Genomic DNA, 14,491 nt, shown 5'->3' on the forward strand with positions numbered 1-14,491 from the left:
AAGTCATAATTCATCATGGTCATTAGACCCCAAAGTGTCACACACTTTCGCATAATCCCTCATATTCTGAGGAATCGTAATATCCCACAGCTCGTCACTCTCCAAAAACCGAAGTTGCTCCTTGCACGATTCCTCCGAGGCCATTGGGATCAAAGTAGGAAGATGCTTGATCGAAGCCTTGAGGAAGTTGCGTTTGAAGCAATTGCCAAACCCAGCCAGAGTCTCTGAATCAGAGCAGATATGCACTCCACCACCTAGCATTGGTCCACAGCTATCCTTGATCTTGAGCGCAACATCGTCGCCCATTTTCAGCAGAGCGTCTTCCTTGTGGGGTACATTCATGCGCTGCATCAGGCTGCGAACGGCGGGGACGAAGGTGTTGTTGCGCGTCCATAGATCCCAGTGAGGGACGGTCGGCTGACATCCAACGTCGCAGATTTCACTCTGGAATTTATCGAAGAGGTGGCCTGGTCGGCTAACCAGTGCGGAGACCACTTTGAAGCATGATGTGCCGATTGCTGTGACAGGAGAGAAGAACAGGAGGACGAGGAATAGGCGGTCGAGGAATAGGCGGTCGAGAAAAAGACGCATTGTATGAGATATAGAGGAAGACCTCTGAAGATGATGTAGAGAAGGTTGACAGGCCAATTTTGTCAGGGGAAGTGGTTCCCCCGCATTTGTGGAGAACTTCGGAACTTCACTTCTTTATGATATCGGAGATTCGGGGAGTCTCAGGGAGATTCAAAGAGATTCAAGGCTATACATCAAACCCTTTAGGGTATCTCCAACATTCCCTTCTCTGGCCATGAAAGCCTCTAATTGTAACTCTAGTGACTCTATGGAAACACCTATAAATCTCGAAGAGGTGGACTCTCTCGAAGCTATTGTTATCATCGACAATGAGCTAGATCCGCTCTCGCCCCCAGCCCCGGATACCGTCCAAGTCTCAGGGAATCTGGGGGCAATTGCCATGGGCTCAAATCATAGACTGACAGACCGTGGGGAGGCCTACAAGGAATTAAGGCTGGAGGATGTTTGCTGTGCAGCACATGGCTTGTCGATTCTGGTGGTAAGGCGATGTTCTACCATTGAACTTTTGAATGCGGTTCTATATTAAGCCTATCATATATAGACTGCCACTAAAGGCGACAAGAAGCACGCTATTCTCTTCGATGCGGGTCCTGAAGAGGAGGCTTGGGAGAGGAATGTGAAACGACTGCGACCAAATCTCTCCTCCGTGGAAGTAATTCATCTGTCGCATTGGCATCGAGATCACTCCGGTTCGTGATTCTAAACAACGGACACTCTCACGCATATTCTCTACAACGGTTCTAACCTTCGTGTAGGTGGTCTTCTGCGAGCAATCCGCATGATAAACGATGCCAAACGAGCTGAGAGCCGCTCTGAGGATCTAGTCATGGACTTGCACCCAGACCGACCGGTCTACAGAGGCATTGCTCTACCCGAGCATATCATTTCCCTCGAGGCTGACCCTACCTTTGAAGAGATTGAAGGTGCAGGTGCGGTGGTCGACAAGCGGAGCGAGCCACACACCGTACTTGATGACTTTTTTCTTATCTCTGGGGAGATTCCACGGGTGACGCCGTACGAGACAGGTCTGAAGAATGCAGTGCGATATGACCCTGATGAGAATGACTGGTTCTCTGACGAAGTCATCATTGATGAGCGTTCGCTCATCTGCAACCTCAAGGGTATACCCACCCTAAAGCCCACTTACAAACTTATTGAGCTGACATGTTCTTCAGGAAATGGACTGGTTGTTTTCACTGGATGTAGCCACGCTGGTGTAGTCAACACCACCAAACACGCCGTCCAGCTCACCGGTGGGAAGGTACCTGTCCATGCGGTTGTCGGTGGATTTCATCTCGCCACAAGCGATGCGGATCAAATCCAAAACACCGTAGCCGATTTGAAACGACTTGATCCCGCCGTGCTCATGCCAGGTCACTGTTCGGGCTGGCGGGCCAAGTTTGCGATTGAGAAACACATGCCCGGGTCATTGGTACCCTGCACCGTAGGAACAAAAATCACATTCTGATTTTTGTTACATTGGTTGTTATCTGAAACATGATACTCGGTGTGGACGCAGGGTCTTGATGCGAAACCACATGGCATGTGTTGCTCGGAGCAACGAGTCTCATCAAGGGGCTATCTCCTCATCGCCTCGGCATAACTTGTTCGAATCAGATTCCAAATTCTGGCGTCACTCTATCTCCTTGCTGCATTTTCTTGCGATCGGAAGAATGCGGATGGACGTCGATGACCGTTTTAGACTTATGATAGGTAGTAAGCGTGAAATGCTAATGCGAATGATACTGAAACACATGCAGTCAAGCAGCGTAGGCATTGATGCTTGCGGGTTTGGTTGTAGTGCCAGCTTCTATGCAGTTTTGAGGGATATATATCAGAAAAAAAACAATTGCAACTTCCACTACAAATTCTCAATTAAATTAGATAATAAGAAATTTGGAGCCGCATGGTCGTTGATATATATTGTATATCCAAGCAATTATATGCGAACAACTTTGATTCCGTTTGATCTCGATGTTCCAATTTGCAGCAATTGATCTTTAATACCGCGCATCCGCCGAAAGCGTTCGATGTACATGTTCTACAAAGTATAGAATGTAGATATAACCTCTATCCACTACATCAAATCTTGATCAAACCCCCCAAACCTACATTCAACTCACATTCTCATGCATGTTTAGTTCTACGCCCACATCCAGATAAGTCATAAAAGCGCCTCACCATTCACAAAATACAGATAGTATACAGTGTAACCCCAGGGGGGCAACTACACCTACGGACGCCCGGCTGGGGTCAGCTGCGCTAGTCCTCCACGGGCCTCTCTCCGTGCATTGTTTTACAGCCAAGATGTCTTGGTAGTAAATATCTATCGAACCTTCAAGACACAGCATACAGCTATCCAAACCAACAACCAGTCGCCGTCTTGGCCGAAGAAAATCCCTCAGCGGCAGAGTAAGCCTGTAAGCCGAAGCGTTGGCATAATCGGCATGAACAAATCTAAATGCGCCCCTGACAGCGCCACGATCCCCTCACAGGCGACAACCCCGATAAGAAGCACGTCCCTGGATTCCCCATTGCTACATACTTATGTGGATTATGGAGGAATACAAGCATGCACACTGCCACCGCCAAGACGAAAACACAACAAGCATTACCAACAACACTCGCTGTCGACTCCCTTTCCTCTCCACCCCGCCCCATCACCGAAGCCCGAATGCATCTCACGCCGACTTGATAGAAAAAAAAAGGGGCTGGTCAGAGGCCAAATGTTCGCCAAGACGATAATGCGGGAGGAAGGGATGCACGGCGTGGCTTGGCGTCGGTGGACAGGTGCAAGATGAGGGCGATCAGCCGATCAAGGGAGAGGGGTTGATTCCTAGCATTGTGCGATAGACAAAATATAGACTTGACATCATTGAATGACTTTATCGTATCATATCATATGGAAGGCTACATGCCAAGGATGTCTTTGAATAGCGTCTGTTTCGTTTTTTGGGGCTCGGCGCCAAGGATTGTTTGGAGGAGACAGGGATGAGACGCAACCATCGGGATGATTTGCGCGCATTGATTTTGAGACTTGTCGATGGTTCTTGCTACTTTCTCCATTGTATCTGAACATATGCCCAGGTGTGATCTGTACTATCGAAGTACTTCATACAGAGTATACTCTGCCATTATGGGGTAAATCGGTATTTGAGTATGCAGGTCATCCAGACTCCGATTCACAGCAGACTATTGATAGTCCAAGACAATGAGAACAAGGATGAAGTCGATCATACACCCCGTTCTGACCTCAGCTTCTCATACATGGGCAATGCCCAGTAACCATATTGCCTAGCCAAGAAGCTCTAGTGAAACCGAGCAGTGAAACTCGAGCATAATTGCTCTCCCATTCTATTGTCGGATCTTGGCTTTTACCTGTCTATCGTCGATCATGGAGTTTAATCCCACATTGGTGTCCTATCCCATTGGCAGGACCACTCCAGTATCCAACCACTCACCGCGACGAATGCTATCTATAGACAATAACATGCACGCCAGGCAGCATGGTGATCCCCCAGTATCCCCCACGAATCTATCCCTGTCTTCCTTGGCATGCCGGGGACAAGGTATCCCAGGATAAGCTCACAGTACCCTAGTATACAGTACCTGTAAGACCTGGAACACAGCAACAAAGCCATGTTGAACCAGTGTTTGAGCCATATTATGCGGCCTCGACTCCGCCCCCCGGGATTTGCAACAGGTACCGGCAGAGATTGATAATCGGTACTGGATGATCGGGGACTTTAACGGTGGCTATGCAGATGTGTGGACGCACGAAGGCACATAATAGGAAAGAAATTATCTCGTAGCCTAGCAGGCAGTCTCGAATCTCCTAACAATAGTAACAAGAAGCAACTAGCAACTGCTATACGAAGTACTGCATTCGGTAGTTCGTCACATTCACCCCTCATTGCCTCCGATCCTGGAGAAAATCAGGATCAAGCGGGTATTGTGAACACCGCCGATCACTGGTGCCCAAGTGGCAGTGACAGCCAGTCCGAGACACAATACTATGACGTTTAAGTCGGTCTGTACAATCTAGAAGTAGCCTGCTCTATGTTTCAATATTGTATCGATATAACACAGCCAAGAGGAATATCAATATACCCAATTGGGTACATGGTCGGCTGCAGCACGGGGGAGATAGGGGAGCGTGTGCATTGTAGACTCCAGGGTCTTCGCGCACAGTAGTTCGGGATACCTACCTATAACGTTTTATCGCACAGCACACTATTCTACCAACTACTAGATGTATTACCCTACCATACTAAAGAGGGTAATTGTTACATATGTAGGTCCGTTATGCACGTGCATACTTTCCTTGCGTCACAAAAGGGGGAACAACTGACATGTCACTGATTTGTTATTTCTCCATCTAATTTACGGAGTAGATAGCACAAATCCTTCCCGACACCGGACTCAAGTCACGCCAATCCCCCATAGTGAGATGACAGTAAATAATGATGTGCAAGTACGCTATATGAGAACCAGTAGCAAGGGCGGAAAATATCTCTTTGCATCGCCGAAATACCACTTGCCTGTGAGGTTCGCGTCGGAGTGTGGGGAGTTTGTTCTCCTGTCGATCACGACCGAAATGGGAAGGCTAAAGCATGTGGTGATCTGGTCTCTAGATTATTATTAGAGGTCGCGTAAGTCGTCTAATGGACTCCATATGAGACCTAGGTGTTTGTTTATTCATTACTATTTTAGGTATCATACGCGAGCTATCCCGTATGTCGTCATTGCTATCCTTGGAAGAGCTTAGACATGATTTGTGCGTGATTACACGAGCTATCCTGTATAGTATATTTCCCCGTGTAAACTCGGTGAATCCCAAACATAAGATTTAGATTTGCAGGTTGTTTCAACCAAAGTGTGAATCTCCGAAGCTAAGAAGCTAGAGATGGAACGTTGCGACCAGGATGTTGAGCATTGTTCGTTTTCGCGTTTCCCAGCGGACTGTGCGTATTGGAGGCGTGTCCGGAGAGGATTACTTGGATCTGATCGACACAGGGTTTGCATGCAGCCAAGAGAAAGGTGTAACATAGCATACGATCTCAACATCTAACGATGGACAAGATCAAGTAAACAACAGCGTGAACAAGGCTGATTAGGTTAGATACTCCGTTATTTTTACCGCTATTACTTGGTGGCGCCCAGGAACTCATTTCCCAAAGGTGAATAAACAAAGACAATTTACCCGGGGCGGGGGTCTCGGCAAAATGAGGAAGCGAGAAAAGTGTGCGCACACGAATACGAAAGAAGTGATCAAAATTTTGATATCTAACCAAAAAAATCACTGGTACCTGGATAACCACACAATCAGAAAACCTGAAACTGTGCCGAGTTCCCGCGTGCCGCGTCGCCCGAGTCGGAGTTTCGACACGGGATTCCCGATCTGCATCGGCGAATACACCAGCCAAGACCGAGAGGGGACCGATATAATCCCAAGATTGATCCAATAGTGTTGAACGAAAAGCCTCAATATTTGGGGGGGGGGGGGGGGGAATTACCTGCTTAGGATGTAGACGGGCAGGGACCAGCCGAAACGGGCAGTAGTCTGGAAAGCACAGACACGCGGGGGCATTTCCGAGGTTATTTATGTTTCAATGTTGAATGGGTTCAGGTAACTTACAAAGTGCTGAATTGAGAGAAAAACAGTGCGTCGGAGACAATATAAAGAGAGGGATATATAGTGCGTCTAGACTTGTGCACGGAAATAAATCTCTCAAAAGGCTTAAAGCTGTCCTGCAGGTGCGGGAACCATATGGCACCATACCTAACTCGGTCTTGGGGTGAGGCCACCCCGTGCACGGGGAATATGTATAGTAGTATTCCCGAGGTCCAACCCGCGTTTTTTCTTTACTCCATGGGCAAAATTCTGGGGTGAAGCTGAGATAGCTTGGCGAACCTTTTAGCTAATAACAGTTACGTTAGGTCCTTTGGGGATTAATATATTAGGCAATACCAAGCCCATTTACGATCAAAATGACAAATTTGACAGTAGCGTTGTCAGACGGACCTCCGCGGACGTTCTAATAAAAATAACGGGACTCGGAAACCCTTGTCGGTGTGTGTAAAATCAGCTAGGAAAAAAAAAGTGACAGAAAATGCCTCACGATCTGAGATCGGCGAAAAGTCCTCGGACAACACATAAGGTAAGCTAAAGGTACTATTGTGTACGTGGTAAAGTACTCCGTAATCAAGCAACGATTTGGCAGGGCGATCATCCAGTGGGCCCTGATGCTCCTCTGGCCCACCGGTGAGGGTTTGATTCAGATGGGATGGACGCTGCTAAGCGGATTTAGGGGAATCTGATTGCTGGATGAAGCTCGTGCCCCATCGCACTACTCGCGCTACTGTAGGTACACGGTTGCGAGGCGAAAGCCAAGACGGTGCTAGGATATTGGTGCGATACCTGGCCAGTAGACACCGATAAAGTAATGCCAAATGGAATTAATGTGGATTCTAGGATCTGGAGGATTTGGACGAGATTAGGTTGTGTGCCCTCATTGTCATAATATAACATACTTTAGGGCTATCTACCTAGGTACAACACGGCATGTCCAACCTGGGTAATTTACATGGTATTTTAAAGAGAACGGTAATTAACCGAGTCAGCTGTTTCTAGGAGGTGATTGGTGGGGAACTCGGGGGATAATCTCGCTGCTCGGACTTTACCCGAATGGGAAAAGTTCATATCCGGGTATTCCAATGTAATAGGAACAATTGGGTTAGTCTAAACAAAGGTATAGCGAAAGCGGCGTGATAAGAGTCATGACGTGATACTGTTATTCTTATCATATTTGTATGCCGACATCCGACTAAAATAACAGAAATAAAAAGGATTAAATTACTCCCGTTCACCTTGCATTGCATCCATGGTACGGTCACTTCGAAAGAAGGCTTCTAGAAGAAATCCAGAACACCCTAAATACGCACCTCTCCACTCCGAGATATTTCCCCAAAGGAGATATGGCCGACTCGGTACCGATAGGCCAGCCTCTAGTTTACTCTACACACAGAACTTTTGAGAGGGGAGGGGGTAATTCATGGCTTCCTCACCGTCCTTTACACGATGGAGCCTCAACTTCCAACCCGCTCCGCTCCGGTGGCAATCATCTACATATCAATTTTTGAGGCATTTTGTCGCATGACGCAGGACAAAGCACCGATCGGAAAAGTCCGTGCTTCTCGCCGTCAGAATTGACCCAATATGCTTCCCCAGATCAACGCCTCCAAACACGCACGGCATCAGCGGCGCGATCGCCCGACCCTACGAAGAACGTCGGATCCTGGGCACGGGAAAAGGTTATCGTGCTTTGTAGAGGGTTACGATATATACAGGTCCGACCGAGCGCGATTTGCCACGAATATAGATTAAATTGTGTATATCTTAACGGGATACTTGGGGTAATTCGTGTAGCTTCCGGTGGGAGATCATGAAACATGTTTCCCAGCCCCCTCCAAAATGCAGCCACATACGGGAATACCGTGAATCCCCGGTTACGTTCATATTGGAACTATGAGTTGGTCAAGGATCAGCAATGACGATGCTATGGTTACTACATCATAAATGAAAATTGGTGGACTCGGCTTTGTCCTATATTGTATAATCTACCTCCTACAGAAATTTCCAGCGTGATCCACGGGTCGCGTGGGGGATAGCCCTAAAAAGCACTCCGTAGAAATTTCCTAGAAATTTCGATGCTTCGATGGCCGAGCCATTTTTCCATATATGGGGGGCCAGAGAGAGATCTCCACTTATGCGCCTTGATTTTTGGAGAATTTGAAAGGTCGTGGGCCCGGCAGAATTTTCTTTTTTTCTTTTTAATCTGAACAGATAATCTCAACCCATAAATTTGGTACACTTCTAGTGAGAAGAGACCGTCTCTTCTCCAGGATCGTGCACTCTTGCCGCCGGAGCCGGTCTTGGCTGACGTGGTATTTCTTTTCGCCTTGGGCTAAACGGCGAGAATCCCCCGGAGTGATCGTAACTCAATTGGACTTTTGCTATTTTGCTTTTTAATTTTCCTTTTGATTTTTTTTTCCCTCAACTCTCGCACGGGGCTGCAGGAGGACGAAGCGTAGGCGTTGCATCGAATAGGGGCTAGTTGCGGATTTTGACTCCACTCGCGGCCGGCTTCCCGAAAGAGGTTGGCCCAAGAGCTATCTGTCTTTTGGAGATACAGATGATATGGAAGAGATGAGACAGGGGGATCCAGAGTGACGACACGGGGAGAAAGCGGGATGGTCTGTTTCTTATTATTTCGGTTAAAAACAATAGCTCGTTCGGAGTACAGTGCTAGATGGGAAGGTGATATTTATTGTATATTATGGCCAGATTCGGGACAATTTCCTCTCGTTTAGATGTGCGATTGGTTCGCATCGTGAACGGCACGCCTACCGCGGAAAGCGCCGGGCAGGTTTGAAGTATACGGGATGGCCGACAGGGTTGTGAGGAGTGATTAACAACAGCCTTGTATAATCGATCGTCAGTAGCGTACCTACAAAGTATATGTTGAACTTTACAAGAAGAGAATTTTTGTCTAGATCGTGTAGACTCGGGATATCAGGATCTCGTCTCTCCCGCGCCGTTGTCCATCTCCAACGGCTCGTGCACGATCGAAACCCCAGCCCTGAGGAAATTGGTCGTCTTCCCCAGAAGACTTGCCAAGGGCACTCACCGGAAAGCCGGGGTGCAGCTTCCAAAAGGACGTTGCGATGCGGGATTTGTGATTGCCTGTAGTTGTACTCCGTAGTGACTGTGCACTTTTTGCTCTATTGTGATTCGAAAACGAGTGTCTCCGTCCAATCGTATTCAACATTATTATTATATTATATGCACCGAGAAGCTTGATGGGAGGGTTCGGACGTGGATCATCCCGAGTCTGTATTCGATGACCCCTGTTATGCTTTGTTCACCTACGCGCTTTTGGCATCGCGAACTGGGATTGTTCCCTGTCCGAAGAGTTTTTTTTGGTCATGCAGACTGTCAAGACGATCAATGGAGCTACGCGCTGACCGGGAGGATAATAATAGTCTATCATAATTAAAGCTACATTAAAATAAACATTGACACGCTCCAATCTCGGCCATCTCGGTCACCTTTTTCCAACATAGTTAAGCTAGAAGGATTGCCATATGTCATACCATGAAGCATTCCAGCCGTCTGTACTCCGTACAAACAGACCATATGAGAGTCAGTGCTTGGGAACAGCGCCGCCGATCAACAACGATGAAATCATCGACCGGCGTCTGCACCCGATGATTCGATCAAAGCCGCCCGGTTATTACTAGTTAGTGGGGGACTATCACGGCCATGCCGACCAGTGAGGGGGGGCTAATTAAATGACGCTTCTGGGGACGCTCTCCACGAGGCCAGGGGGAACAAAAGAGACGAGGCAAAGATCGACCGTGGTAAGGTACGAAGGAGGCAGCTTCGGCGAGGGCAGTGGAAGTAAAGACCGAGTGCGTATCGATAGTGGCAAAGGTCGAGAAAAAAAAAAAGGTCACTGATGACATAATGATACACATGTTGTACGTAACTGGTAAGAGTACGGTAATTTTCGTTGGCTCGGCATGCTTCCAACAGCATTGGCATACATATCAATAATAAAAATAAGTCAGTCAACCGCTTCCGGACCCCTTGCTATGTTTAAAATGGGTTGGGTGTAACAGCCATGCGATACTGCCGTCACCATATTCATGGTGGCATTTTCCCATTGCTTCGTGACTTTGTAAATGCCGGATTTGGTTGAGGATGGGAAAATCGAAGTATACATAGGTAGGCTTGGACCCTGTAGAGTAAATGAAAACGTAGCCGTATCGATGGATTATCTTGGGGTCTGCCTCGGACCATGTCGCTCAATATAGGAACATTCTCCTGCAAGGGCATTCCAGTCTATTTCCTTTTTGCCATGCCCGTGAATTCTCCGTTGAGACTAACCTGCTAACTGCTAATCGCCCTGCCAATTCCATTTTTTTTTTTTTGGGGGGTTTCGGGACACAGTAAGGATCAAAACCCCAGATAAAAAAATCGCGCATAGTTAGAACTGGGGCATCGGCTATGGCATAGAATTTGCGTAAAATTTGGTACCAAGTTCATACAATCTGTGGAGGCCAACTCGGCAGCTCATTGCCGGTAGCAGAGACCTCCAAAGGAGAGAGTGGTATCGCGTATCAGGTTTTTTAGCTGTTTTGGCGCTAATCTTAATGCAGTGATGACCCCACTAAGTATACTGGACCTTGGATATGACTGGCTGTATCCGAGTATCCGTTGGAGCTTTCTGGGTAGGGCAAGGGGCAAAGACTGGTAACAACCAAGAAATTACTAGGTACCAGCAACAAGGGGAAAGAAAAAAATGGTAATTTAAAAAAATAAAGGTATGAAAAAATACCCAAAAAGTCAAAATATTCCGAAAGGAATCATTCAGCGGGTCAAAAAAGTACCTGGTTATACCTCCCCCAGCAACCATTTTCAGAAGTATTCCTCCCAATTGACAAACACGGGATTTTGTGCAAAATACCTTTCTTCCCTCCAAGTCCCCATTTAATTTTAATTTCTTTTTTATTTCCCAATTTTTTCCAATTTCAATTTTCTCTTTTTTTATTTCCCTCATTATCCACCTACCCACTCCGGTTCTCTCTTTTTGACCCCCCCGTAATCCATTATAAAACAGTCCTTCCTTCACCCGTCTTGTTTTTCTCCTTTCCTCTCTTTACATAGGATCTGTTCCGACTCTGTCATCCCGGCATTTCGTTGTTTATACTCATATCGTTGGGTTTCAAGGCTGCGTGAGCCGAAGCAACAACAATGGCGGAGCGGAGAATTTCCTATGCTGTTGACGTCGAAAATGGTGAGCGTCACACCCGCGACGCTGGTGACGATGGCAACCTCGACGAGTACTCTGCGCTGAACCGGTACATCTCGACTGCCCAGGCCAACCGCCGTGGCTCCACCTCGAGCGCCGGTGCTCTGAGCTCTGGCGAGGAGAAGAAGAAGCCCTGGTGGAAGTTCGGAGGCGGTGGTATCGGTGGTCCCCAGGATGACTTCGTTACCCCCGATGAGTGGCTCGAGACCGACCTTCGCTCTGGTCTGAGCTCCAGCGACATCGAGCCTCGTCGCAAGAAGACTGGCTGGAACGAGTTGGTTACCGAGAAGACCAACATTTTCATTCAGTTCATTGGTTATTTCCGTGGTCCTATTCTCTATGGTAAGTGGCTTGAATATCCGTCTTCATTGACGAGTCTTCAATGCCAATTGGTTTGACTAACGCGCTTTTCACTATAGTTATGGAACTTGCTGTCCTCCTCGCTGCCGGTCTGCGTGACTGGATTGATCTTGGTGTTATCTGTGGTATTCTTCTGCTCAACGCTCTCGTCGGTTGGTACCAGGAGAAGCAGGCTGCCGATGTCGTTGCTTCTCTCAAGGGTGATATCGCCATGCGTGCTATCGTTATCCGTAACGGCCAGGAGGAGGAGATCCTCGCTCGTGAGCTCGTTGCTGGTGATATCGTTGTCGTCGAGGAGGGTACCGTTATCCCTGCCGATGTCCGTCTGATCTGTGATTACACCAAGCCCGAGATGTTCGATACCTACAAGGAGTACCTCGCCAACGCCACTTCCGATGACCTCAAGGAGAAGCACGGTGATGATGATGATGATGAGATTGAGACCCACCAGGGTGTCTCCCTCATTGCTTGTGATCAGTCTGCCATCACTGGTGAATCTCTCGCTGTCGACAAGTACATGGCTGATGTCTGTTACTACACCACCGGTTGCAAGCGTGGCAAGGCCTACGGTATTGTCACTGCTACTGCTCGTCAATCTTTCGTCGGTAAGACTGCTGCCCTTGTTCAGGGTGCCCAGGACTCTGGTCACTTCAAGGCCGTCATGGACAACATCGGTACCTCCCTGCTCGTTCTCGTCATGTTCTGGATTCTCGCCGCCTGGATTGGTGGTTTCTTCCGTCACTTGAAGATCGCTACCCCCGAGCACAGCGACAACAACCTGCTCCACTACACCCTGATTCTTCTGATTATCGGTGTCCCCGTCGGTCTCCCCGTTGTCACCACTACCACCCTCGCTGTCGGTGCCGCCTACCTCGCCGAGCAGAAGGCTATTGTCCAGAAGCTCACTGCCATCGAATCCCTCGCTGGTGTCGATATTCTTTGCTCTGATAAGACCGGTACTCTCACTGCCAACCAGCTCTCCATCCGTGAGCCCTACGTCGCTGAGGGTGTTGATGTCAACTGGATGATGGCCGTCGCCGCTATTGCCTCTTCCCACAACATCAAGAACCTCGACCCCATCGACAAGGTCACCGTCCTTACCCTCCGTCGTTACCCCAAGGCCCGTGAGATCCTCTCTCGTAACTGGATTACCGAGAAGTACACTCCTTTCGATCCCGTCTCCAAGCGTATTACCACTGTCTGCACTTGCGATGGTGTCCGTTACATTTGCGCCAAGGGTGCCCCCAAGGCCATCCTCAACATGTCTTCCTGCTCTCCTGAAGAGGCCAAGCTCTACCGCGAGAAGGTCACTGAGTTCGCTCGTCGTGGTTTCCGTTCCCTCGGTGTCGCCGTCCAGAAGGAGGGTGAGCCCTGGCAGCTTCTCGGCATGTACCCCATGTTTGATCCCCCCCGTGAGGATACCGCCCACACCATCGCTGAGGCCCAGGTTCTCGGTCTCTCCGTCAAGATGCTTACTGGTGATGCTATTGCTATCGCTAAGGAGACTTGCAAGATGCTTGCCCTCGGTACCAAGGTTTACAACTCTGAGCGTCTGATCCACGGTGGTCTCGCTGGTTCTGCCCAGCACGACCTTGTCGAGAAGGCTGATGGTTTCGCTGAGGTCTTCCCCGAGCACAAGTACCAGGTCGTCGAGATGCTCCAGCAGCGTGGTCACTTGACCGCCATGACTGGTGATGGTGTCAACGATGCTCCCTCTCTCAAGAAGGCTGATTGTGGTATCGCTGTCGAGGGTTCCACTGAGGCTGCCCAGGCTGCCGCCGATATTGTCTTCCTCGCCCCCGGTCTCTCCACCATCGTCGATGCTATCAAGCTTGCCCGCCAGATTTTCCAGCGCATGAAGGCTTACATTCAGTACCGTATTGCCCTGTGTCTCCACCTCGAGATCTACCTGGTTACTTCTATGATCATCATCAACGAGACTGTCGACTCTGCCCTCATTGTCTTCATCGCCTTGTTCGCTGATCTTGCCACCATCGCTGTTGCCTACGATAACGCTCACTTCGAAGCCCGCCCCGTCGAGTGGCAGTTGCCCAAGATCTGGGTTATCTCCGTCATTCTCGGAATCATGCTCGCTGCCGCTACCTGGATCATCCGTGGTACTCTCTTCCTCGAGAACGGTGGTATCATCCAGAACTTCGGTTCTCCCCAGGAGATTCTCTTCCTCGAGATTGCTCTGACTGAGAACTGGCTCATCTTTGTTACCCGTGGTGGAAAGACCTGGCCCTCGTGGCAGTTGGTTATTGCCATCTTCATCGTCGATGTCCTCGCCACCTTGTTCTGTGTCTTCGGCTGGCTCGCACCCGACTGGGAGCAGACCTCTCCCCGTGACGCCGCTGGCCCCAACTTCTCCAAGAACAACGATGTCGACATTGTCACCGTCGTTGTCATCTGGGCCTACTCCATCGGTGTGACTGTCATCATCGCCGTTGTGTACTACCTCCTGACCATCGTCCCCGCTCTTGACAACCTTGGCCGCAAGACCCGCTCCAAGGCCGATACCAAGATCGAGAACATGATTGCTCACCTTTCCAAGCTCGCCATCGAAATGGAGCACGACTCGGAAGGCAAGACTCGTTACACTCTCGGTGCTCGCGCCGAGGAGATCGAGGACGACGAGTAAATGCTCGTTTAGCTTTTTTGCG

At 48.9% G+C, this 14,491-nt stretch overlaps 3 protein-coding genes across 3 annotated transcripts; 2 read left to right on the forward strand and 1 right to left on the reverse strand.

The window, feature by feature from the left end:
* Positions 1–3: 3 nt before the first annotated feature.
* N7447_008515 (uncharacterized protein) lies at positions 4–591 on the reverse strand (the record flags this gene model as incomplete). Its single annotated transcript, XM_057232777.1, has 1 exon — positions 4–591. One exon carries the CDS (start codon positions 589–591, stop codon positions 4–6), a length of 588 nt encoding a protein of 195 aa, XP_057082319.1.
* A 214-nt stretch (positions 592–805) lies between these two features.
* On the forward strand, positions 806–2,059 carry N7447_008516 (MBL fold metallo-hydrolase; the record flags this gene model as incomplete). Its single annotated transcript, XM_057232778.1, has 3 exons — positions 806–1,069; positions 1,133–1,280; positions 1,347–2,059. 3 exons carry the CDS (start codon positions 806–808, stop codon positions 2,057–2,059), a joined length of 1,125 nt encoding a protein of 374 aa, XP_057082320.1.
* A 9,351-nt stretch (positions 2,060–11,410) lies between these two features.
* Positions 11,411–14,469, forward strand: N7447_008517 (ATPase P-type K/Mg/Cd/Cu/Zn/Na/Ca/Na/H-transporter; the record flags this gene model as incomplete). The annotated part of the gene is made up of 2 exons (XM_057232779.1): positions 11,411–11,810; positions 11,888–14,469. 2 exons carry the CDS (start codon positions 11,411–11,413, stop codon positions 14,467–14,469), a joined length of 2,982 nt encoding a protein of 993 aa, XP_057082321.1.
* Between the last annotated feature and the right edge of the window lie 22 nt (positions 14,470–14,491).

This window comes from Penicillium robsamsonii (genome assembly GCF_028829455.1).
Source record: "Penicillium robsamsonii strain IBT 29466 chromosome Unknown utg000005l_segment0_segment0, whole genome shotgun sequence".
NCBI lineage: Eukaryota > Fungi > Ascomycota > Eurotiomycetes > Eurotiales > Aspergillaceae > Penicillium > Penicillium robsamsonii.